The sequence below is a fragment of the Pieris napi genome, chromosome 14 (assembly GCF_905475465.1).
Source record: "Pieris napi chromosome 14, ilPieNapi1.2, whole genome shotgun sequence".
NCBI lineage: Eukaryota > Metazoa > Arthropoda > Insecta > Lepidoptera > Pieridae > Pieris > Pieris napi.
In genome coordinates, this window is record NC_062247.1 from 11,220,517 (window position 1) to 11,246,853 (window position 26,337).

The 26,337-nt window shown below is 33.7% G+C and overlaps 2 protein-coding genes across 2 annotated transcripts; both read left to right on the forward strand.

Annotated features, from left to right (window-relative positions):
* The first annotated feature begins 1,397 nt into the window (after positions 1-1,397).
* Positions 1,398-11,603, forward strand: LOC125056238 (alaserpin-like). Its single transcript, XM_047659269.1, has 9 exons — positions 1,398-1,504; positions 2,971-3,059; positions 4,237-4,380; positions 5,872-6,075; positions 7,045-7,143; positions 8,248-8,388; positions 9,073-9,282; positions 9,805-9,949; positions 11,418-11,603. Exons 1-9 carry the CDS (start codon positions 1,483-1,485, stop codon positions 11,543-11,545), a joined length of 1,182 nt encoding a protein of 393 aa, XP_047515225.1. The 5' UTR covers positions 1,398-1,482; the 3' UTR covers positions 11,546-11,603.
* Positions 11,604-14,679: 3,076 nt separating this feature from the next.
* On the forward strand, positions 14,680-26,337 carry LOC125055699 (alaserpin-like). The gene is made up of 9 exons (XM_047658182.1): positions 14,680-14,833; positions 15,872-15,960; positions 18,223-18,366; positions 20,845-21,048; positions 21,657-21,755; positions 23,806-23,946; positions 24,766-24,975; positions 25,457-25,601; positions 26,121-26,337. Exons 1-9 carry the CDS (start codon positions 14,812-14,814, stop codon positions 26,243-26,245), a joined length of 1,179 nt encoding a protein of 392 aa, XP_047514138.1. The 5' UTR covers positions 14,680-14,811; the 3' UTR covers positions 26,246-26,337.

The following is a 26,337-nucleotide window of genomic DNA, read 5'->3' on the forward strand; positions in this document are numbered from 1 at the left end:
ACTATCAAATAAGTCGTTAATTTGTAGATCTATTAGTATTGGAAATCGAATAAACCACAAAAATTAATGGTTTTGAACTAATTTGACTTTGATGTTGTTAATTTATAAGCTCTGTGACATAATGACAGTGACAGCTGACAATGACGCAATTGCTTCGACATTTATACTACTTTTAATAATAATGAAAGAAAGTTAATCTTTCTTTAATCTAAAATCACTATATGGATGAATTCCAAATTCTAAGACAATCTTCATAGTAAATGATTTGTTTAAAAAGTCCTGTATCACGATATTACCATATTTTAAACATTTGTCCTAAGCTGAAGTTCTTACTTGATGGTTAATATTTCAGGTACTAAAAACAAGTTTTCTATCTGTTTCGTGATATTTTTTTCTTAATAGACCAGACTGTGCCTGACGCACCTCGTGGATTTCTAGATCTAACGGATCCCACGTGATGTTTTCCTTCAGCGTAAAAGTCCATTCGTGCACCGCAATGATTCTAATTCAGTAAAGTATTAAAAGGCTTAAACCAACTGTAAAAAATACCTATATACGGAAATGTGTTTTGAGACTGGGCTTAGCAACTAGCTGAGCAACGAATGTTTAATGAGGCATAAAAAACCTCTTGCTGACTCGCGATATCCAAATAGTAATTATCACATCCCAATAACAATAGGTCACCTTGAAGATGACTCTTATGTCAATTTATTTAAGACGAAATTTCCTACGATCTCTCATTTACTTAATTTTTTACTTATGTTAAGAGGAATCCCTCTAGAATAATAGGAATATTTAATACCTTAAATAAAGAAAATCATTGACACTACAACCGTTTTAGGTTGGACCCTCAGAGTTTTTGTATGTGTGGACTAGTATTAGACAGGCTACTTCTAATTAATTAGCGATATTTGTTTTAAAATAAGTGTTGTTTGATGATTTGCTATTTTAAAAAAGTACCGAGAGTTTTTTACACCGGCTTTTTCTCTCGGCCTACACCCTCTGTCTTCTTTGCCGATGAGTATCCACCTACAGATTCAAATTTAATGACGTGGAATAAGTGATGATGACCTGTTTAACAAACATATTTTTTTCCATTTGTCAATCAAATATGTAAGTAGATGATCAGTCTCCTGTGCCTGACCCACGCTGTCGACTTTTTGGGTTTAAGGCAAGCCGGTTTACGAAAGCAAATGTTAAATGCGCACATAGAACGAAATTCCATTGGTGCATAGCCGGACGAAGACAGAAAAAAAGAAAAAAAGTATAATGCGTGCATATATGATGTAAGCTACTAAAACCAGAAGGAAAAAGACTAATAAATTAATAAAATTTCATATCGCAATTTTCAAGTAAGTACAATACAAACGAAGATTCTGCGAATTGGGAATTTTCGTTGTAAATTGACATAACAACAACGAGATTTGCTTAAAGAAGCACTGGTTAGTGTGTGATCGGCAAGAGGACGGATCGACTGGCATTATGAAGCTCGCTTTATTTTGTTGTAAGTTGTTTTTATTATTTTATTTATTTATTTCCAACTCACAAATATACAGATAAAAACAAAATTGAAACAATTATTCGTTGAGCGAGGAAACCACCAGCTCTGGGGTCCCCGTAATTACCAGGCAACTGAAATCTTTAATTAGTTATTTTTTGTATTTAAGTAACTTAAGTTTGTTAACAAAAATACATAACAACTATAACCTACTAATAATGTTTTCTGGAATATTTTCATACTTTTTGACGCTATACGATATGAGTAGATAATTGTAATTATATAATAATATAGTAGGTTCATACTTCGTCATGATTCATCAGACATTGTAAAATACACCTCGACTCCAGTGCATTAACACGATATAAATTGAAAAGTAACAATTAAACAACCTTGCTAATGGTGGCCATAGTAACTATTGAGTTTTCATATACATTTTATATTTCGAAAATTCTTTGTCAAAATGGAGGGTACCTTTCGATAAATTTTTTGAGGGTAGCTATTTTTGTTTAACTTTCACACAGCAAATAATTGAAGGATTTTGTATTTTTTTAATCTTTTGGCTTTGTTTCTTTTCGATAAGATAGACAAAATATGGAAAAAGACAAATTAGAACTTTTTAAAACTTTATTAGTCTTTTTTCATAAAGGCGTATAAGACTACATAGGAGTAATATATGAAATATTTTCATGTTAATACACTCGTAAATTACTTTTTATTACCAAATAATCTGTTAAAGGTCCAGAAGGGACTTAAGGTTATTAATTGTTTTTTCTTAACCTTATTAATTTGATAAATATACTTTCTTAATTAATTATTATAGATATGTATAGTCGATAGATCTAACATTTTTATTTATGACGTAATTTTGTCCTTAAAAGTCGTTATAGTTGAAGTGTTTAACTCTTGAGATGTTGATGATGTAATAAAGCAACCATAGTTTAAGAAAAAATCACTCAATGTAGTCTTGTTTATTGTAACTTTTTTACGTGTATATTTAAAAAAAGATATAAATGCGAGCCCGATCTGTCGATTTGTATATTCTTTGAGGTAGAAACGCAAATGTTATATTATCTTTAAATGACCTTTCAACAGGTAAAGTTCTGACCACAACTACTGTATAGTGACTGAGTTTTTATATGAATAATTTACACAATCTTTAATACAATTACATAATTTTAATGATTCTTGAATTAGTTTAAAGAAATACCGTCCGGACGCGGCGCAGCGCCGCGATATTAAGTTAAAATGACGTAATAAACAAACCATACTTCTATGACCTTGAATGTGAACAATAAACATAAACGGAGATTTTTTTAGGTTTAACTGATTAATAATACTTGAGGAATGCCTAATAGGATATTAATCTATACTCATATTATAAATATCTATTTTTGTGTGTCAGCATCTCAAAAAACACTGGATATCGATCCAAAATCCTTCACCTTTAGTGGTTATTTAATATTTTTCAGTGTTATCAGTGACGGCTGTCACGATGGCCAACGTACTATCGCGTGGCCTCAAAAATGCAAATGACCACTTCACATACAGCATGTTCTCTGTAAGTATTTTTACTGTATATATATGTATATAACTATATATGTAGTTTGGACTCAATTCTGCACTTAGATGCTCATTTGGTCGGTTGTGCGTAATGTCTTGACTATTTAAACCCGCCCAGCTCCTTCCAGAAGCTCAGGCTTCCTGGGCACTTCGCAGTCTTCACGGACTGGCCTTCGGAGAGTCATTATAATAAAAATAAAAATTCAATTTCTTAAAAAAAAAATTTATGAAAAAAAAAGTTTAGCAGCCGTATTATTATATTATTTATTTTATTTTTATTTTTATTTTTTATTTTTACATTTAAGGAACAGAAACAGAAAACAGATTGGTGAAATACATATAGTTATTACACACTAAGCAACATTTGCAAACCTGAATTTCCAATTATATCTGTACACAGCATTTTAGTGGAATCTTCAGTGCTGGTTTACTAAATATTAACAATTAAATACAGTTTACAATATGTACATATATTTAACTTAATGACAAAAAAAAAAAAACATTGAAAAATTTAATGACAAAAAAGAAAATAAAGTTATTCTGGTTGCAAGTCTGCACCGCGAATAATCCTTCTAAATTCAAAACTACTATTGTGAAAAATATCAACATGTGAACACACAGAATTATAATACTTGCACATTCTAGCGAACTACTATTATATATTATATAATATTATATTTAAGCAGTAATGTCGGAATATTGGACGTGGACAAAACGAACGACGTCCAGTTTCGCATTCATTTGTAGGGAAAAAATTTGCCTCCAAGAAGCTTGGAGTGCTCAGCACGGCAAGACTGTACTTCACTCCGGGCCAGCCTTGCTACTGAATAAAATTACGCCCCACATGGAGTACTGTTCTCTCCTCTGGGCGGGAGCTCCCCAGTACCAGCTCCTTCCATTTGACTATTTTTAACGAAAAGCGGTTGGAATCGTCGACGACCAATCTCTTTCCATCTCTTGGCGTTGCGTAGAGATATTGGGTTCCTCTGCATCATCTATCGCATGTCAAAATCAAAACAATCATCTTTGCCTAGATTATAGGTACAGAATATTGATGTAGGAATTAGAATTATTTAACATAACATTGCAAAAACACTCTTCAAAGTCAGCAAAAACTACTATCAAATATTATAGAAAATATTTGTAAAATATGAATTGTATTTATCCCTTTTCAGGAAATAGTAAGAGAGAAGCCTCAACAGAGTGTGGTGATGTCACCATTCTCCGTTTTGACCCCATTAGCCCAGCTCGCCGTTGCCTCTGAGGGAGAATCACACGATGAGATTTTGAAGGCAATTGGCATGCCCAATGATCATTTTGTAAGTGGAGGCAAATAAGCGAAAATGATATTGCAAATAATTATTCACAGGCGCTAAGTATTCTGTATGTATAGTATATAGAAGACGCATGGATCTGGTTAGCGCTGCTTCTTAGGTTCTCATGTAATTTTCACACATGGATATCTTTTCTGTTTGTTTGATTGTCATAAAATGTGTGATGTTAGAGAGCAAAAAAATAGTGGGTGGAGTTCTTCCGCGAGGAAGAAGTGAAACTTCGTAATATGGAAATGAAAATAGGTAGCATTCACTCTCGCTCTGTCTCTTTCTATTCCCTCTCCCCAGGTGCGTTAAACGTTTAACGCAACCTTGTTGAAAGTCGCAATAAAAAATCATATAATTAAAATAAATCTTTGAAGTTTTGTTATTATAACTTTATTTTATGATATAAACATTATTGTCAAACAATGCCACATTCAGAATCGTTTAAGTACAGTTAACGGTTACTTAATATGTAAATTTTAAAGTTTCTATAAATATAACCAAAGACAATAAAAAATAAAGTAATAGACTAGCATTGTTCATATCAAAACAAATATACCAAACATTCCAGCTAGAGTATGGCGACACTTAAAAGCTGAAACCAATTAAATTAAGTAAAAAAAAAAATAGTTTTATTAAAATTTATTTAACATCATAAACAATCTTGTGTTCTATTTCGATATCTAGCGGGGGTTTACTTAACATTTCGAACTTATTAACATTATTTTTTAATACAGCTGGTTGACAAAATTACCATGATTATTACGGCTGTTCCATATCAATAATTTGTCTAATTGATTTAATTGTCAATGATAACATAACAATGTCTATAAGAATTAGAAATATATATTACTAAGAGTATAATACTTTATATTGTATTATGCGTTAGGTATTATAAATACCGATTCCAGAAAAATCTACCATTCGATATATCATAATCATATCAGCCTGAGAATGAGATCAATTGAGAAGCACTAAAAATTCAATTGTTAAATTTATATTTAACTAGCTGGCCTGGCGAACATCGTACCGCCTAACAGTCGATTCTTTATTTTTTTTAATACTTATTCTGCTATTCGGGACACCGGTCAAGCTAGTAAGATAAAAAAAAAGAAAGTTGATAAGCCAACAAATAAATTATGTCAAAAAATAAAAATGTACCTTCTCGGAACCCCTCCACTAACACTTGAACTTTATGATATGGTATTAAAGTTCAAATTAACTTTTAAGTATTATTACGAATATATTGTATGGGAATATAGAAAAGTGTTGTTTTTAGACGTTTTCACTCAATTTTTTTTTAAATTTCTCTCCGTAAGAACCATCCTCGTACTTCAAGGAATATTATAAAAAAAGAATTGGCCAAATTGGTCCAGGCGTTGTTGAGTTATGCGCTTACCAACACATTTTGCGATTCATTTTTATATTATAGACACAATATAATCAGTTTCAAAGAATGGAAATGTTGTTTTACTTATTTCTTTATTTCAGACAAAAGCTGCATTTTCTCAGAATGTACAGATCCTCAAATCAGTGAGAGGTGTTGATTTTAAAACAGCAAATAAAGTATACATCGGCAACAACTATCAACTAAATGAAGACTTTGCAACGTCCACTCGTGATGTATTTAATTCCGAAATTCAAAATATCGACTTTTCACAAGCACAAAGAGCCGCAAACGAAATCAACTCCTGGGTAATATTAATCTTAATATATATAAATTACGTGTCACGTTGTTTGTCCGCTATGGACTCCTAAACTACTGAACCGATTTCAATCAAATTTGCACACCGTGTGCGGTTTGATCTTACTTAAAAGATAGGATAGCTTAGATCTCAATTTATACCCGCAATATTATTTTATTGCAAATGATTTGTTAATTATTTGATAGTCACAATTCTAACAGATGGCGCTGTGTTGAAAGTTCCAACGTTTCACATAAGCTACAATTTAATGGCATTACCACCAAAAAAGCGTGGTGGTCCACATGACTGGTGTTCTCCTACCGTTTCCCTTGAATAGTTTACTACTATGTAATATAACAAAAATCTTAGCCACAGCAACGCTTGGCCGAATCCACTAGTATTATACATAATTGAAATACTAGATATAAATACAACAATTACTCAACACTCTGAAATACGCACACACATTCACACACTCACACATTCATGCATACTTAATGTCTTATACGACTTGTGTTTAATTAGTTGTGACACTTCCCACAACACAGGGACTTCCTAGTGTGGGGACTAGCGATAGATGAATCTGAGTCATGAATGAAGTTTTTTTTATTTTTTTTTAATAATATACAGACTGTAATTCTATGCAATAATCAAACGTATTTAAATAGTTACTGTACATTAGTATTCACGTATCTAGGCAAATATCTGGGTCCCAGAATTTTCTTAGGTATCGGACCAGTATCATGACTCGGGTGAGCATAGATAGAATTGTCTTTTCTATATGATATTATATAGAAAAGTAAGTAAAAGTGACAAAAAGGTTCTCCTCATCAGAAAGGTTACCAACCTGCCTGTCTGGTGTCGTCAAACATCTGAAGATATTACTGATTCATCATTTTATACGTACAAAAGTATTAATTTTTGGGAGTTTTTAAAGGAATTTCAGTAAAGCAATTTTATTAATAATATTTATTTACAGGTTGAAGACCAAACTAATAAAAAAATTAAAGACCTCGTTGATCCCCAGTCATTGGATGCCGCTACTCGAGCTGTTCTGGTGAACGCTATATACTTTAAGGTAACTAGAACATGTACAATAATAAACATTATAAATTATAAATAAGTAAGGTCTCCGCTCTCTTGCCTCCGTCCAATGTCCCAGCTATTTTGGAGCCAATAGGCATCGCAAGAGATGATGGCAAGCGGCCGGATGGGATGTCGCTGATCCCTTGGAAGATAATTAAAGCGGAAAAGGTACATTACCACAGGGACCAAAGTTTTTAAATTTGTTTTAATTTTCTTTTTATTAATTTTTCATTATTATTATTACTATGTTGGGAAAATTGTAAATACGGTATATTTGATTGTTATTTTTAGGTTTTAATAAACGGAATTAGCAGTAAAAAAATATAAATAATATATATTTACTGTTGTGCAGTACTTACTTCAATAGCAAATTAAAAAAAAACACAACAGCTGAAAAACAAGCATATAATATACTAGAATGTTTAAACAAAGACGGTTCATTACAAAACAAGTAGCTTTCCGCAGTCCGCAGTATAATTTCTGTATGCAAAATCCAACACGTGTTTGACATACGGAAGGTACACTTAGCGCTGATTCTGTACCATCAATTCTGTATTTTAATGTCTTCTTGTCTTCTGTAATTTATCATACTTAATTAAATTCTAACTTGAATTGTGAAAGGGACAATAATTTTTATTCTCATTTTTAATTTAATTTGATAATTTCTCTTTTCCGTCGTGACTTTTGTTTATATATTTCATTTTTATATAATCAATATGTAAAAATAATATATATTCTAATTGTATGTATTTTTAATATTTATTGTAGAATCTAGCATTGTGGTTCATGATTCTTAAGATTAGCTTTAAGTTTCTTTTTTTAATTGTATAAGTTTACAATGTTATCTGTAATGTATTTTTTTAAATTACGCCCTTATTGTACTGTACCTTTAGTATCTCTTTTTTATTTTTCCTTACTAGCCTGGAAGAAATCGCTTGTTAGTGGTAAGGGTATGTAATATGTATCAAATATGAAATGGAAAAGTGTTAATAAATAAATAATTCCCTATTTTGGGTTATAGCACGATCCTGAATGTGTGATATATATAGTACTATGTATCTGTTTTATTAAATTGCAATATTAACATCTTTTAAAGGGTCACTGGAAGATTCCGTTCAGCCCTTCCGCCACAAATCACAGGCCGTTTTATGTTACAAAAAATACGTCAATTACAATTCCAATGATGTCCCAAGCATCTGACTTCAAATATGCTGAGGTCCGGGAACTAGATGCCACGGTAAGATCTATAATATGAACAGTATGTTTAATAGATTTTTTTTAAATGAGGTGAAAATGCGCTTACGCAGGCCCGCGCCATGGATGTCCAGCTTGACGCGGGGACTGTGGGGCTCTACACGCAAAGCCCTCTGCTATTCAGAGGGGTAGCGTGACCCTATCTACTTAAAACACCTCAGCCCTCCACACGCCCTTCAGATGGGCCCACGGGGTTTACCAAGGCATTCAACCCAAGGGACTTATTTCCGATATAGAGCTCAATCAAGTCCTGCGGTTCCGGGCCGCTTGAGACCGAGATCCCAGCCTTTAACCATCGGCCAGTCTATGGTCAACCCCAGACCTCTCCCTCAATCACTCAGCGCCCTCCTTCTGCAGCATTACATGCTGACAGAAGGAGACCATTGCACTCCAAGCCTCCTCACTTCTTAGCATAGCCAATATAATACCCGGTAAAGTGAGGTCCACCCCAATGACCGATACCAGGTCATGACGCTCCCTTGTCCAGGTGACACTCAGCCACAGTATGCTCCGCCGATATTTCATAGATATTCTAGATACATCTATCTATCTAGATATATATACCTAATTAATGGGATATTAACGAAATTGAGAAGAAAGTCAGAGAAACTGATGAAGAAAATATTTTTTTACTGATAAGGCATTTAATAATTACCATTTCTTACAGATTCTTCAGTTGTTCTATGAAGGAAATGACGCTTCCATGATACTGGTACTCCCGAATGAAGTCGACGGAATCACGCGGTTGGAGGAGAAGTTGAGAGACCCATCAGCACTGAACGACGCAATTTATAAAATGTACTCAACTAAAGTGGAGGTCACAATTCCTAAGTTCAAAATAGAGACTACAACAGACCTGAAAGATGTTTTATCAAAGGTACGTAATATTGACTTCCGACGTGTTAAATTTTGTAACATATTGCGTCTATTGAAGTAAATAAAGATTTTTGTGACGTTTTAATTTATTAAGACATTTTTAAAACGACAAGAATGAAATTTGTCTAATTACTATATCTTTGAACATCAAAGCGTCGGTCTTGTCTTGCGAGCCTATTGTCGAGTGTCCATTGGCGGCGGTATCACTTAACATCAGGTGAGCCTCCTGCCTGTTTGTCTCCTATTACATAAAAACATGTTCCGTTGCTCTAGCATCTTCAACCATCCTTTTTTCTTTTGTCATTGTAAAGATCTAATACAAACTTGGAATTTTTAACAATCCTACTTTTGATGAAGTGGGCGTTGTTAAATCATGATGATGATTCTCTAGCATATTAAACCACCTTTTTGTTCATTGTTAAGATGAAACACAAACTTGGAATTTTTAACCAACCTACTTTTGGTGAGGCGTGCGTTGCTAAATTCAAATCTAATAATTAAAATGGACTATTATTTCCCTTAGATGGGCGTTAAAAAATTGTTTACACCCGGCCAAGCTCATTTAAGTAAACTGATAGAAGGAGAGGATGAGCTCGAAATAAGTGATGCTATTCAAAAGGCTTACATTGAGGTCAATGAAGAAGGGGCTGAAGCTGCAGCAGCCAACGGTAAGTCATGTTATAAATGATGTGTACGATGATATATCTATTATAAATATCCCTATTAATAATTAAATAAGTTGTGTGACACAATTATATATTTATTTTTATTATTTATTTATTAACACTTCGTTGCATATACATTAATATAGTACAATTGACATAATTAAATAAAAAGTAGAGCAACTGGCGGCCTTATCGCTTTCGAGCGATCTCTTCCAGGCAACCACTGTGAGAAAAAAAAGTATTAAATTACATAAGAAAGGCAAGAAGTGCAAAAATACATGTATTACATTTAGTTGTTTAGAAAAAGAAACTTATCAGGAACAAAAAACAAACTAAACTAATAAAGTATACATGAAAAAAAAACATAAAAATAATAATAATAAAAAGTGCACATGAATCATTTTCAATTTCCTAAATTAAGATCAGTCTCACGACAGTTGGTAGGTACATATTATTAAAGTTAGGGATACGATGTGGACAGGTAATGTTTGTAAAGAAGAGATTTAAAGGAAGATAGAGAAGGAGCTAAGCGAATAGGGACTGGAAGTGAGTTCCATAGCTTAACTGCAGAGACCTTAAAGGATTCGCCAAGAAAGGAGGAGTTATGACACGGGATTTCAAGGATATAGTTTTCGGAAGAGCGTAAGCTATAGTTATGGGATCCCAAAAATTTGAAATCATTTTTGAGATAGGAAGGAGTTTTAGGGTTGAACAGAATGGAATATAGGAGATGGAGAACATGAGCATCGCGTCGCTGACGAATGGGTAACCAGCCTAGCCGTTTACGGAACGCAGAGATATGGTCGTACTTTCTTAGACCGAATATAAATCGGATACAGAAATTTTGGAGACGATCCAGTTTATTTAGCAATTCCTTGTGATACCACCCATCTTCAGTTAATTTAGTTTTGCTAAATCGGTAAAAAATTATCAATTGTTACCAAAAAGAGCAATGGCCTTCGCGTGCGACTCTCATCTCTGAGGTCATAGGTTCGCAATGGCTGTGCATCAATGGACTATCTGTGTATTTAACATTCGCTCAAACGGTGAAGGAAAACATCGTGAGGAAACCGGCTTGCCTACCCAACGACCCAATAAGTCGACGACTTGTCTATTAAGAAACTTAAATGATCATGAAACAGATCTGAGACCCAGACCTAAAAAGGTTGTAGCGCCATTGGTATTAAAAATTTATTATGAAGAACAAAACAAATCTAAGTCGATCCTTAACAACATCAAACATTTGAGTTATTTAAATAATGTAGCAATCGAGTTCATATCGATGAAGTTTTAAATGTCTAAAAAGGTTTTAATGACGCAAATTACACAAAGAATACTCTTTAGTCTACGTCCAATCAGAAGTAATCCTAGAGATAATTATACTTTTCGTCTTTAAGTGCCATTACAAATGGATATTAATATTCCTTCTTTACGGAATTTAATAAAATATCTATCATTCGTTTATTTTCAGTATTCGCTGTTGGCTTCGCCGCTGATTTTATTCCGGAACAGCCTAAGAGGTTTCTTGCTGATAGACCATTTTACTTCGAAATAAGGCTCAACGATTTAATCATTTTCAACGGTGTTAAAGCTAATTAGAATTACTTTCCTAAGAGGAAGAGGAAGATGACATATATTTAATAAAGTGTTATTTGAATTTGTTGTTTTAAAAGAGAAACAAATAACTTATAGTCTAATATATAATTTGACGACTCATTGGTCTAGTGGTTAGTACCCCTGACTGCAAATCCATGGGTCCTGGGTTCGATCCCCGGCTGAGACGATCGATGTGATGAGCATTTGGTGTTGTGCTTAGGTCTTGGGTGTTTAAATTTGTATTTATATGTCTATCTATCTATAATATGTATGTATATCCGTTGCCTAGTACCCATAACACAAGCTTCACCAGCTTAGCATGGGACTAAGTCAATTGGTGTGCATTGTCTTAAATATATATATATAGGTATATACATAAAATTCTCGTGTCACAATGTTCGTTCCCATACTCTCCCGAAATGACCGAGTCATATGAAATTTTAATTTTTTAGATAAAATAATTATTTTTTTATGATACAGCATCCAAAAATACAACCCTTACTTACACCCCTCTACGATCAACCCCTATTTTATTTGTTAATTATACGTATATATATATAACTCTGAGGTTTATATAGAGAAAAATTCACAGAACAACCGAACCGTCACTGGGGTAGCATAGCAAAATGTTGCATGTTCGTCCAAATTTACTGAGAGAAGCGCTATTTAAGCATGTCTTGCGCATCTTGAATATTATTGCATGTAAGACGGATATATTCAGTTTCACGCTAGCTGAATTCACAAGAATTGCATTATTTAAAACTAGTTATAAAAAGGTTTATTTTTTTTGGTTTTATTTATATTATGTTTTAGTTTCATTTTTATATTAATAAGTTGTCCATCGTATTAGTATTAAGTTACTGTCAAAATAGGAAATAAATTAATAAAAGAAGGACTAAATTCGTCCTAGATAATAAGAAATATAAAACACAATTTAAAAAAATAATAGAATTTTTCGCGCTCAGATTTTTCACATATCATTAGTACGTTTAAATTGTGAAATATATGTGTGCTGTGGTTGTAATTGGCCACAACTCAGCATCATGCTGAGGAGCAGACTGTTCCACAGCGCTGGTCTTTCTGCCAGAGACCACAGCAGCTAGATATGCATTGCGCATATCCTTCCGCGGCGCAACTGCATAGTGCGAGAGAGACGTTGGACTAGCTACTGTGAATACCCACTAAAACCCCAAGGCATTACCAATAATCGCCTTAGACGGGATGCGGTAACAGCTGAGCCTTATCCGCTGCCTAACATGCGATGCGGCGGGTACGTCCACCTCCCCACGCCCATTGTTAGTTTGTGAAGATGCACAGCACAGACACAGCAAGTATCCTTCGCAGACAGGACCATTCGCATTAGTAGGGCAGATCGGGTCCAGTACTTGCAGGGATGGATCACCATCCCTTCAACGACAAACAATTAATTGAGTTGGTGAAACAATATTCTGTTTTATATGACATGAGATTACCTCAACACAAAGACAAAAACAGGGAGTTAAGATGTTGTTAGTTTAATACAGATAACCTGCTCAATTCAGTTTATTAGAAAAATACAGTGTGGGCCAGAAAGATTTGCGAATTTGATTAAAATATAATAAATAAACTAAACACAATACACATACAATTTTTTATTTCAATTAAAATAGACATTTGGGAAATTTATTTCTTAAAAATAACATCATCCAGGTGTGCACCATTGCGCTGCAAACATTCCTCGAATCTGAACCTCAAATTGGTAAAAACTTGCTCGCACATTGCGCGGGGAATAAATCAGCTAAATGACTTCTGAATTTGCAAGCGTGTCGTGGTGTCACGTGTTGGTAATGTGCACGATGGACATCGGGTGTCGACACGACACGTCGCGTCGCGTCGCGTTTTAGTAGTATGTTTCCGCCTTAATATTATAATCAGGTTCGCTGTTACAGAGTACTAATTATGTTGCTGCTATCAGAGATTCACGCCTATTATTTGCATTATACCCAATTATACAAATAATAAGCATGAAATTTTTGTTATTTTATGCTATATAAAAATATAGATATTGATAAAAAAAATAAAAGAACTTGGTCTCACCAAGTATTTTTTTTTTTAATTTTATAACTTCTAAAAATATTCTTCAGTACCAAAATATGAAGATTCATTTCTATTGTACATGTTAAACACAATTATATCATCATTATTTTTGATGAACATGATCCATTTTCACCTCGAGACGGCAAAGCCGCCCTTATTGATTCTAACGGAGACCAAGATACTTCCCTCGTCTGTTGAACATTTGCACTATCCAGGCTTTTGTTTTGAGCATAACATGTATGCGTTTACATTTGTGGGGATATAAATTTCCGTCGCCTCTTACATTATGAAGAATTCAATCTTTCTACCTTGTGGGTACGGTGGCCTTTACAGGTCACAGAGCGACAACACCGAAGTTGATCGATTTATAGAACATGTTCAAACTGCACTCTCCCTTCTGTCTCTTTCGCCTGCTGAAGTCGTTATACTGGGTGATTTCAATGCCCATCATTCTGAGTGGTTAAATTCTCGTACGACCGACTATTTGGGAAGAGGCTTCCATAATTTCGCCTACGCGAATACCAGACCGAGCTGACCATCAGCCTTCGCTATTAGATCATATACTGACTTCTCATCCGGACTCCTATGAGGTTATTGTGGATGTCCCACTGGGGTAATCCGACCACTGCTTGGTGCCTACCGTTATGGCAATTAGACGTCGAACCCGCCCGCAGTTTTCGGAATGCCGTCGTGTCTGGCATTACAAATCGGCCAATTGGGATGACATGCGTTATTTCTTTGCAGCATACCCACGGTCACAAGTCTGTCTCAAGGGTATCCAATCAAGGGTGATCCTGACGCCAGCGCTAAGTCTGTCGCGGATGTGGTGCTACAAGCAATGGAACTCTATATCCCATTACCCATACTCTGTGGTTCCTATTCGTGGTAAATCTCGGCCATGGTTCGGTCATTCTTGCAGAGAGGCTTCCCGTCTTAAGCAAGAGCTCTATAAGAACTGGGCTCACACAGTGGCTATAAAGAATCTGTCCATAAAAAGAAATTTAACGCTACCATTGCCGTGACTGCACGCGCGCTGCTCGCAAACTGCTCGCGAGCTGCACATTCGCGGCATAATCGCCAGATGTGGACGCACCCTATGAATTACTATCACGCATTGAGATATATTTAAAGAGAGTAAACCTTTGTAAAACAGGTTAGAGTGTAGCCGGCAAGAGGACGGATCGACTGGCATTATGAAGCTCGCTTTATTTTATTGTAAGTTATTTTTTCTATTTAAAAAACATTTATTTAGTATTTTTGGTTAAATTAACACCGAATAGTTTTAAGTTTATTTCTATTTGTATTGAAATAAAACTTCTTTCTCGGCGTTGAAAAAAAAATTTACGCGTCACAGTTTTCCGTTACGCGTTATCTTTTTCGTGTCCCTACCATGGTTGATTCGAAGAGATTCAAAGCCATATATAATAACGATAACAATGATACTAATAATTATATTACAAATAATGAAATTCTGTAATAATCTGATAAAATGAAATAATGTTATTATTTGTATTCATGTCTATGATAATAAAGCCTTTTGTTAAACTTTATCTAATTTGACATTATTTAACCAATTTCTGTAAAGTTCCATATAGTAGATCATTTTTCGAAAAATAAGGTGATAAAGAAGTTTCACTTCTTACGTGTGTACACTAGTACACGCACACATTTTTAATTTAGATAAAGTTTCTTTAATTTGATTAGATTTGTTTATGCACTTCTTGCACTTTATCCACTATATTTCTTTTTTTATAGTTTTTTTATATTTCTTACACTTGAAGGAAGTAGGTAGGTTTCCCAGACTCCGAAGATCAGTTATATGACTCTCGGAAGCACAATGTCAAGTGTTATATTATGTTCAATACCCTGAATTAATAGCCATTGAGGCGACAATTATAAAACCTTTTTTTTAAACCGGGTTTTTTTTAATTTTTTTTAACTCTTTAGTTCGTTAGGAAGTACTGTAGTTTAGTCCTTAAGGCCCCAACGTTAGACCCCATAGTGTTTTTTTGATGTTTTCTGTACTTCTAGTTTTTTTTATAATATATTAAACAATAATAATAAAAACAAAAAAAATCTGTTACACTATTTTAACTGAACCATAATAATGCTTCAAATGTACGTCTAATTAACGCTCCTTTTCAATATTTAATTTCTAACATAGCTTTTAACTTTAATTTACCTGTTGACCTGTGTTATCCAAAATTGAAATTAACTAAATATTGAGTGTTAAAATTCGCTAATATTATTCAGTGTTTTCTGTGGCCGCCGTCACGATCGCCGTGGATTTGCCGACAGACCTGAAAAACGGTAATGATGCGTTTACATCGAGAATGTTTTATGTGAGTATTTTATATATCTATATAACCTATTACAAAAAGAAATTATGTATTTTCATAATAATTCATTTATTTATTAAAGTACGCCATATCAACAGTATATACAGTGCAACCTCGATATAACAAATCAGAGAGGAACAAGAAAATATTCATAATATCAAGTAATTCGTTGAACTTAGGTTTGTTATGTATATACATGTATTGTGTTACAAGAAAATGAAAGAAATGTGTTTAAATGTAAATGTGAATTAAAATTAGTAGGCTATTACTATTATCATTCCGTTAAGTGTAATGAATAAACTTAAAAACTACTGAACTTTGAGAAAATATTATAAAAAATAAATGTCTAGTGAATTATAAAATTCCACTTGTAAATTAGCATACATTTTCCAGTCAAATCACCTAATGAGTAAAATGCATAACTCAGATAACAGTTATGGGTTTTGAAATGTCTACGTCTGTGTAATTGATAATTATGCTTTTCTACTATAATATCTTGAATTCAACATTTAAATAAAGCTGTTAATAGTTCGATCCTGGCTCATCGGGGTGCTAACATAATAGAGGATTTTTTTACTTTATATTACCCACCCGCGACAACAATAGAATATAAGCGAAATAATGACATGTTAATTGCTATGTAATGAATGAATGCAATGTAACAGTCGAAGAGAGTGCCTACGTCTGTCTATACTCTCGGGGCGTAACTCCGACGATTTAGAAACTCGCCATGCTTATAAAGCTAAGCTAAGAAAGCCTGAGTGAGCAAAATTTACAGCCTTGGCTCGTACAATAGGTCATCTTATACTCTAAATGATTCTTATAAAAGAGAATATAAGCAAAATGTCGAAATAATTATTAGCATTGACAATAATATTACAACAACATATCATATACCACCACACACAGCTTTTTGTTAAAAAAAATTGGGAGAAGTTGTTGTAAACAGTTTAAAAAAATCAAAATTGTAATTTAAAATAAAAAAATGATTGAAGTTATACTTCATTAGGCGCGTTATGAAAAATTTATGAGAGTGAAATTTTACGATGCGCGCGCACCGTGACACAAAATTAACAGAATGAAGTTGCCCACGGAAGATGCTACGGCATTGGACATAATTTTGACATTACTTAATTGTATTTAATTATTTGCATACAATCAAAAACTATTTTTATGAATGCCAAAGAAGTATAAAAAGGGTGCGCGTACACAAGTACATGCACCCTTTTTTTAAATTTGTTATGGACACCCTGACACGGTTATTTTTTACTTAATGGCGCATCCACACATGCCCACATGCATGCATGGGTTCCTCGATAGACGAAAAATATGGCACAGAGCGCCCCACGCTTATAATACCAGTATTTTTTGTTCATTACAATTTTCAGCCTAAATTAGGAATTATTTTTTACTTTTAGTCTGATGTGCTTTAAAAGCGTGTGTTCTAGTTTTTTTAAACTATTATTTATTTATTTCAAAAATTGACCAAGATGTCCATGATTTGATTTACAGCGAAACAATTAGTATTACGTGTAGCAAGGCATTAAAAGCTTGTTATGTATTATGATAATGGAAAGGTGTAGACCGCAGACGTACCGCAAATAGAAAACATGTCGTGCAATCTTAAAATTTAATTATATGTAGTCAACTAGTGCATAGGCGTATATAGAGGGAGTTATGTGTTCCCCCAAGATTTTACCTGTCTATTCTAGACTAGACACAAAAGAAAAATAATACAGACAATAATATCCCCTTAGAAAATAACAGGCTCAACCGAGCCCGTCTTTCAGTGTTTATAGTTCATAATTGAAGTAATAATACAAATCGGATATAAATAATATTTATATCCGATTTATTTATATTTATATCTTTATTTATTTATTTTTTATTTTTTTTATTTATAATATTTTAATGTAGCCTTATTTTTATTATTAAAAATAAATATTGTCTGTTGTTTATATTTAAAGCTAGACAGCCAAACCAGCTGCCCACTGCAGTATTTACAAACCAATTCGACTTAGGTTCCTTCAAGAAAAGAGCGTATCAATTTTTGAAAGGCCGGCAACGCACTTGCTTCTGGCACTGTCCTTGGGCGGCGGCATCACTCAACATCAGGTGGGCCTCCTGCCCGTTTGCCTACTATTAAAAAATAAAACTTCTTGAACGACTGACCATAACTATATGCACTCGAAGCGTCGAGAAATGTAAATAATGAAATAACGATTGCTTTGCAGTTAATTAAAATACTAAATACGTTCTTTACAGGAAATAGTGAAGGAGAATCCACAACAGAGTGTAGTGCTGTCAGGATACTCTGTACTGACCCCATTGGCCCAGCTCGCCTTGGCCTCTGAGGGTGAATCGCACCACCAACTTTTGAAGGCCATTGGCTTGCCCAACGATAATGCGGTAAGTGAAGGCTATTCGAGGGGTTCAAGTTTGTTTTAATTATATTTTGGAACGAAGTTCCTTATCGCGCGTTGTGAAAGGGGGCTAGACGGAAAAAATTCTTATGAAAAGTTGTCACTACACTTTTTTGCTATTTGCTATTGTAATACACCGGTTCTCGTCCGATCGCCGAAGTTAAGCAACATCGGGCGAGGTCAGTACTTGGATGGGATGGGTTAACACCCAGAATGAAGAAGATAAAGAAGAAGAAGGAGAAGAAGGAGAAGGAAGAGAAGAAGAACAAGAACAAGAGAAAGCAGAAGTTAATGATGATTTAGATTCAGACGGATAAATTTTCTTATTTTTTGTAATATACACCCCTTTCATCATTTTCAACCCTTGTCAATATCTACAGTTATTCAATAGTTTCAAATTAAACAGAATCATAAAAGATCAGTGGAATAGGCCTACCGGGGAAACCACATTAAAAAAAACGCGCTAAGTACACTACCTCAAAGGTGGCGTAGAAACGTGTGCATATTATGACGATTACAACTCTTTCAACTTTTTGAATCGTTATATCTCAAAAACGGTGGCTCTTAGGAAAAAAAGTGTTCTGACATTTTTTATAGATAATTATCTGATCTACAATTTTTGTGTCAACTAATTTTATGATAAAACTTACCATTTTGCTGAAAATCGCGAAAAATCCATTTTTGTGATCTTTGACCCGGAGTAAATTTTTTTGCACGTGCCGGATCGATGAGGACTTTTCACATTTCCTTTATAATAGTGTATTGAGCAATCCTACCAAATTTCAGCCAAGTGCGAATTATGGTAACCTTACCCCTATTTTTTAGTCTAATTTGACCGGATTATAAGTGAACATAAATTTTATAAAAAAAAATACACTTCTATTTTTAGTTATTACTAGTATTTTTTTATTTAAAATACTCAATCTCTTAACAATGCTGATATTATACTAGAGTTAGTTAATGACCTTTCATTTTAAAGCTATTAATTTTATTGTAAGACAAATTCAATGCAGCTGTACTTACAGCCATTAGTCGTGAATCATTAGAGTCATTTAACTTTTAAATTTTAAAATAAAAAATTTAGGTCCAGAGAGATCTGGAACCCAAAAAGATATTTCACGGCCTATGCTTCCTTATATCATTAACTAAACAAGCATAGCAAATGTACCGAAGTTCACAACATCATAAGGTATAATATTTCTATTTACACGGTAGAACTCAGAAAGTTGAAGTGAATGGTAAGAGGTCATTAGGGTCGGCAGTAGATGTGGGGGTAACACAGGGCTCAATTCTTGGCCCTTTCCTCTTTCTTGTTTATATAAATGATGTAACTTTTATGGTAGAGAAAAAACATTGGATAGTTTTGTTTGCTGATGTTATGTCCTTGATTTTGAAAATCCAATCGATTTTTAGAAATTTTGACGATGTGAACAATGCTCTATCTTCGATTGTCCATTGGTTTAGTATGAATAACCTTCTACTTAATGCAAAAAAGACAAAATGCATTAAATTTTCTGTAAAAAATGCAAGGGTTATGGATACTAGACCAATTATAAACGATAAGGAATTGAATCTGGATGATACAACTGTATTTCTTGGAATCACCATGGATTCAAAACTTCAGTGGTCCCCACATATTAACGGATTGGCGAAGAGACTTAGTTCTACAGCCTACGCGGTCGCGGTCGATGTCGATACAGCTACTTGTTTATTTTAGTTACTTTCATAGCTTAGTGACTTATGGCTTATTATTATGGGGTCATGCTGCTGATGTCGAAACTATTTTCACCCTGCCAAAGAGGGCTATTCGTGCAATATATAATTTAAAATGTAGGGAATCTCTTAGAGATAAATTCAAGGAAATTAATATACTTACCTTTCCCTAGCAATATATTTATGAAAATATTATGTATGTATACAAAAATAGTGATAAGTTTACTAGAATGGAACATACGCACAATGTTAATACTCGGAACAAACGCAGGCTGCAATTTCCCCGTACTAGAATATCTAAAGTTAGTAATTATTTTTTGGGAAAAGGGATAGTCTTCTTTAATAAAATCCCAGAGGCTATTTTATCTCTGGCTTTTAATAAATTTAAGAAATGTATTAAAGAAAAGCTGTGTAAAAAGGCTTACTATAAAGTTAACGATTATCTAATTGATAAAAGGGCCTGGGACTAGTGCTAGACAGGCTACTTCTAATTAATTTGCGATATTTGTTTTAAAATAAGTGTTGATTGATGATTTGCTATTTTAAAAGAGTACCGAGAGTTTTTTCGCCGGCTTTTTCTCTCGGCCTACACCCTCTGTCTTCTTTGCCGATGAGTAGGGATGCCTACAAATTGAAATTTAATGACGTGGAATAAGTGTTACATGTATCGTATGTTCCATAATAAACATATTTTATTTTATTTAATGCATCTTTCATCTCAAGAGTTAACGTTTTTTTATAAATGTTTCAGATAATAGCTGCGTTTTCAGAGGCCAAAAGAAACTTAAAAACCATAAATGGAGTGGAACTTAAAACAGCAAGTACAATATACGTCACGTCCAAATCTGAAGTATATGAAAACTTTGCAACGACCATCCGTGACGTGTTTGATTCCGAATTCAAAAATGTAGACTTTACTCAAGCACTGAAAACCGCTAACGAAATCAACGCTTGGGTAATAAATACATTTAACAACAATAATTTCAAAATTCTAAACTATCATTATTTAGACATAAATTTAAATCATTGTAAAATAATTACAATGTACCTACAGGCCTAGAAATTTTAGTCTTATCCATTTCAGTAAAAAAATTAAGAAAAAATAAAGCTTCATATGTTTGAGGCGAAAACGGTATTTTATGACCTTTCTTAGATTTCCTATACAGCCTTCGCAGCAGTGGGTAGGCAGTTGATTTTTCTGCCAGGGTATATAGTCTGGTTTAATAAAAATTTGTGTTTCGTAAAAACATCTTTTAATACGGGTTTTTCATTAATTTTTGTTTAGCAATTCTAAAAGTGTCTCTCTCTCTCTATTTCTCGTAGATTTTCTATACAGATTTGGCAGCTGTAGTGGTTAGATAACTGATTTTTCTGCCAGGACATATAGTCAGATTTTTATAAATTTTTGGCAGAGGTTTGGGTAAATGCAGGTAGCATTAGGCAGGCAGCCTAAAATCTATTAATCCATACAAGTTTACAATGCAATTAAAATCGTTATCTCTTTGTGAATTTCATACAAAAATGGACATGTTGCAATTGGGTTAACACAAACATTAATTACAGGTTGAAGAACAAACGAATAAAAAAATTAAAAATCTCGTTGACCCGTTTTCCATGGATGCCGATACTCATGCTGTTCTTGTCAACGCTATCTACTTTAAGGTAAAATAACATTTAAAATACGCAATTGCTTTTAAATTTTTTTGTACAGTTACAAATAAGTATCTGATTGTCCAATCAGATACTAATTATGAATATATGATGTAAAAACGATATACACGAGTGAAAATGACATGAGTACTTATAAAGACAGCGCTAACCAGATCCATGCAACTTCCTCACAATCGAGTAGCCCGCGATATCTCAGCAGACAACTCACGACAGGACTCTTTGTATTGAAGAAGTCGCAAGGGTCCGCCAAGCACCCGCGAATTTAACAACAATAGGAAATAAATTAACACAGCAAGATTTCTAAAACGACTCGGTGAAAGGTCTCCATGGAGTGAACTGAAAATGTTCATCGAGTAATTTTTCATCACAGTTTTATTAGACCATACACAGTCGTTTCCCGCCGTCTGTACGCTTCGACACTTCGATGACTTCTTTATGACAAATCCAATATGTATTTGACATACGAGATTAGCACTAAATCTCAACTGTGGCTGAACCCTTGGATCTTATGAAATACGCTTTCATTATTCCTATAAAACTGAGGCGTTTCTTGTACGCGTTCACACATGACTTTATTACCTTTAATTCTTTTCACATTTAATTATGTATTACGTTTATCAAAACCTAAACATAATAATGAAATATACAGTATTTAGAATTTTCTTAATCGACATAGTAATCATAAAAACTAATAAAAAGAAAATCAGAACAAATTTAAAAAGTTTGGACCATGTGGCAGTGTGCCTTTAACGCTGGCAGCATTTCTTGCTGTGTTGCGATACTTATTCGTTGAGCGAGGAAAGCATCAGCTCTGAGGTAACCGGTATCTACCAGGCGCCAACTTAAATCTTTAATTAGCGCCTGTCCATTAATTGATCCCCAAGTGTTATTTTATTTCACATTAATATAATAATAATAAAAAGATAATTATTTTCCTGTGTTATTAATAAAATATTTTGTCACAAGTAAATTCTAAGCTAAGAAAATAAAATATTTATAAAATAACTAGCGGACCCGACACACGTTGTCCTTAACTATGAATATTGATGTCGAATTGGTATAATTATCTAAAAAAAATATTTAGGAAACCAAGTGTATATGATAAAAGAACATTCTTTGTTTGTTTTTCTGGCGCGTATATTTTAGTTTTTTAGTTTTGTTGGTATTCCGCCACGGGAACAGAAGTATTTTCTAATATATAAAATTCTCGTGTCACAGTTTTCGTTGCCATAGTCCTCCGAAACGGCTTGACAGATTTTGATGAAATTTTGTGTGCATATTGGGTATGTCTGAGAATCGTACAACATCTATTTTTAATCCCCCTAAATGTTAGGGGTAGTCCACCCCTAAAAATTTTTTTTTAGTTTTTAGACAAAATTTTTAATTTCTCTTTTTTTATGATACAGCATTAAAAAATACATACAACCTATAATTTTCACCCCTCTACGATCAACCCCTATTTTTTATTATAAATGATATACATGGCAAAACGACGTTTGCCCCGTCAGCTAGTATCAATATAATAACTCCAATCGAAGCATTTGTTTTAAACGATATTAAATCCTTTTGACGATATATGCAGTACGCATTCTGTCAATGTTATGTCAAACGCCATAAGGTTACATCAAAAAAGTTTGAATTGTAAAAGCGCTATGCACTGAAAAAAAATTTGCTATCGTAACATAACATGGTGGTCAAGTTTTCTTAAATTATCTAATTTTCCGCGCAATTTTTTTAATTTTTCTTTCATAAGAACCTTTTCCTTACAATAACAAACACAACAAAAAGATAATTTTCTAAATCGGTCCAGCCGTTCACGCATGATGCCGTGACTAAGGGAAATAGGAATTCATTTTTATATATTTAGAAGATATTTTTAAGTTATAAATTCAAAATTAAAAATGGCAACAAGACAAAACTGTCAGCATATAATGTTCTATTTAAAATTATTAGTTCCAAGCTGCTTCATAAAACCTAGGTACATATAAATACATATGTAATTTATTAAATTTTTTTTCATTATTTATTTAATGTTCTATAGGGTCTCTGGCAGAAGCCGTTCAACCATGGCAATACATACGACCAGGTGTTCCATATTACTAAATTGAGATCAGTAACAGTTCCGATGATGTACCAAAAATCTTATTTCGGTTACGCGGAGGTTCTAGAATTAGACGCTAAGGTAAGGTTTAAAGTATAGAGTTCTATAACTCTTGTAGTTTGCAGATATCGTAAAACCTCTTGGTTTAAATAACCAAGTGCAATAATAAGGATAGCGGGGAAGGATTGGAAAATAATGGAAGAATTTGCAGGAGACCTTCACTCCGTAGGAGGTCAAGTTTTCCTACTGTTAAACATAATGTATTATGTACCCTAATACAGGCTTTTTTTATTTTATTTATTGAAGTAAAACTTCTTTAAGCGCGACTAGGGGGTATGTCGGATTTTTTTTTGACGGAGGTAACGATTTCTATAGTCTGTGTAGTTTCCGCTATTTAAAAATAACAACGATGGCGCCTTTTATAAGTCCGTCAGCGCCATCTAGTGGTGCATTATTTGAACTGATTTAAGTTCAGTTACCTGGTAGTGTTTATTTAGGATAGCATTCACTCGTTTTATTTGATACTGATTCTTGTAATTGTGTTATTAATAATATATTTATATTTAAAATGAAAATCCGTACTAGTAACATGTGACCAAATTAAAATTCCACTATAGAGGGAAGGTTCCCATCCTAGCTTGCTTTTCTTTTGTTATAGATACGGCCAGTTTTTTCGTATTTGAATAATCTTTGTTAAGCACATGAATAATAAATATAATTAAATTATAATACGATATTTCTTATTTGATCTTTAATCATTTCAGTGATATATGCCGTCAACGCCAAAGAAGTTTTACTTCAATCGCGCGTAAACGTAACACGCACACACTTTATTTTTGTTTTATTCACATGTACGAACATGTGTTTGTGTACTTAACAGGTAATAAACATATTTTACAGGTCCTCCAAATGTTCTATGAAGGTCGTGAAGCATCCATGATACTGGTGCTCCCCAATGAAATCGATGGAATAGACCAGCTAGAGGAGAAATTACGAGACCCATCAGCAATCGACAGAGCCATTTATAACATGTACGATAGACAAGTCCATGTCACAATTCCTAAGTTCAAAATTGAAACTACAACAGACCTGAAAAATGTTTTACTAAAGGTAACTTAGTATTTTCTAAAGTTTTTTAAACCTTGTGTTTTTAGATAATACTTAGACCTAACTTCCGATTTTAAATCTTCATTTATGTTGGCGAACATAATAATATCAATGCCCGTTTATTATCTTGACAGTACAGTTTAGATTTGTTATATAAATTTTCTTTTTCTTGTTATCCTAATATCCTAACTTGCTTTTGTGCCATTGATCGGAACCCCTTCACGGGTAAAGGCGTCCTCCAGCTTTTTCTAAATATCCCTGTCCATTGCTTCCATTCTTCATTCGCTTCCTACTAAAGCTTCTATATATTCCATCCACCTTCGTTTTGGGTGCTTTTCTCCTTCTTTCCCTTGTGCCTTTCGATATAAGGAACATTACACACAAAACCTTTGTTTTAAATTACTACTCCATTAAATAATCTTATTCTGCTTACATTTTTATGGGCAATTAGAATAATCCAATTTAGAATTGAATATTTTTTCAGATGAACGTTACGAAACTATTTGAACCCGGACAAGCCCGTTTAAGTAAAATGCTACTGGAATGGGATGACTTATTTATAACTGACGCCATACAGAAGGCTTTCATTGAAGTCAATGAGGATGGCGCAGAAGCTGCAGCAGCCAACGGTAAGTCACTCATTCTGAAAATTAAATATAATTCTAACTCAATTTTGACTTAAATCGGTTAGTGAGTATGCTCACTGAGAACAAAGGATTGTAAGGAACAAAACAAGTGCGACAAAGGACTGTGACTGATTAGTTAAAGTAGAGCCTGTATGGCAGGGGTCCGACGGTCAGTAAATATCGTGATCCAATACCACAATAACTGTCTCAGTATATATTGAATCAACTGGTGGGACTATACTTTCAATAGATTGGAGCCTGGGTTACATTTTTCTTATGTAACCTAAAGGACCGGCAACGCACTTGCAAGCCTACTGGCAACGGTCTATGAGCTGTATCAGTTGCTCAACTGCTCGTTTGCTCCATGTAACACAACAAAATATGACAGTTATTTTTTATGACAGTAAATATGTTTTTATTGGATGTTACTGGCCTTGACTTATTATATTACACAAATTTCTTTCAATAATTGTTCGATAATTTTATATTATACTTTATTATAATTCCAATGTTTTGTTTCAGTTATCAATACTTACGGAGCCCTTCCTGACTTCCTACCGCCGGTTACATTCTTTGCTAATAGACCATTTTACTTTGAAATAAGGATAAACGATGTACCCATTTTTAACGGTGTTAAAGCTGAATAATATTGAACTTGACTTGTAAAAGGTGTTAAAGCTAATTAAAATAACTTTCCTAAGAGGAAGCTGACATGTATTTAATAAAGTGTTATTTGAAA

What these genes read in the sequence shown, in the direction of transcription:
- LOC125055699 (XM_047658182.1), top strand. Translation starts at nt 14,812, where the DNA reads ATGAAGCTCGCTTTATTTTATT. An exon ending in CTAACGAAATCAACGCTTGG is followed by an intron (nt 21,049 to 21,656) that starts GTAATAAATACA and finishes CATTAATTACAG; the next exon opens with GTTGAAGAACAAACGAATAA. An exon ending in AGAAGCTGCAGCAGCCAACG is followed by an intron (nt 25,602 to 26,120) that starts GTAAGTCACTCA and finishes GTTTTGTTTCAG; the next exon opens with TTATCAATACTTACGGAGCC.
- LOC125056238 (XM_047659269.1), top strand. Translation starts at nt 1,483, where the DNA reads ATGAAGCTCGCTTTATTTTGTT. An exon ending in GCATGCCCAATGATCATTTT is followed by an intron (nt 4,381 to 5,871) that starts GTAAGTGGAGGC and finishes TCTTTATTTCAG; the next exon opens with ACAAAAGCTGCATTTTCTCA. An exon ending in TGAAAGATGTTTTATCAAAG is followed by an intron (nt 9,283 to 9,804) that starts GTACGTAATATT and finishes TATTTCCCTTAG; the next exon opens with ATGGGCGTTAAAAAATTGTT.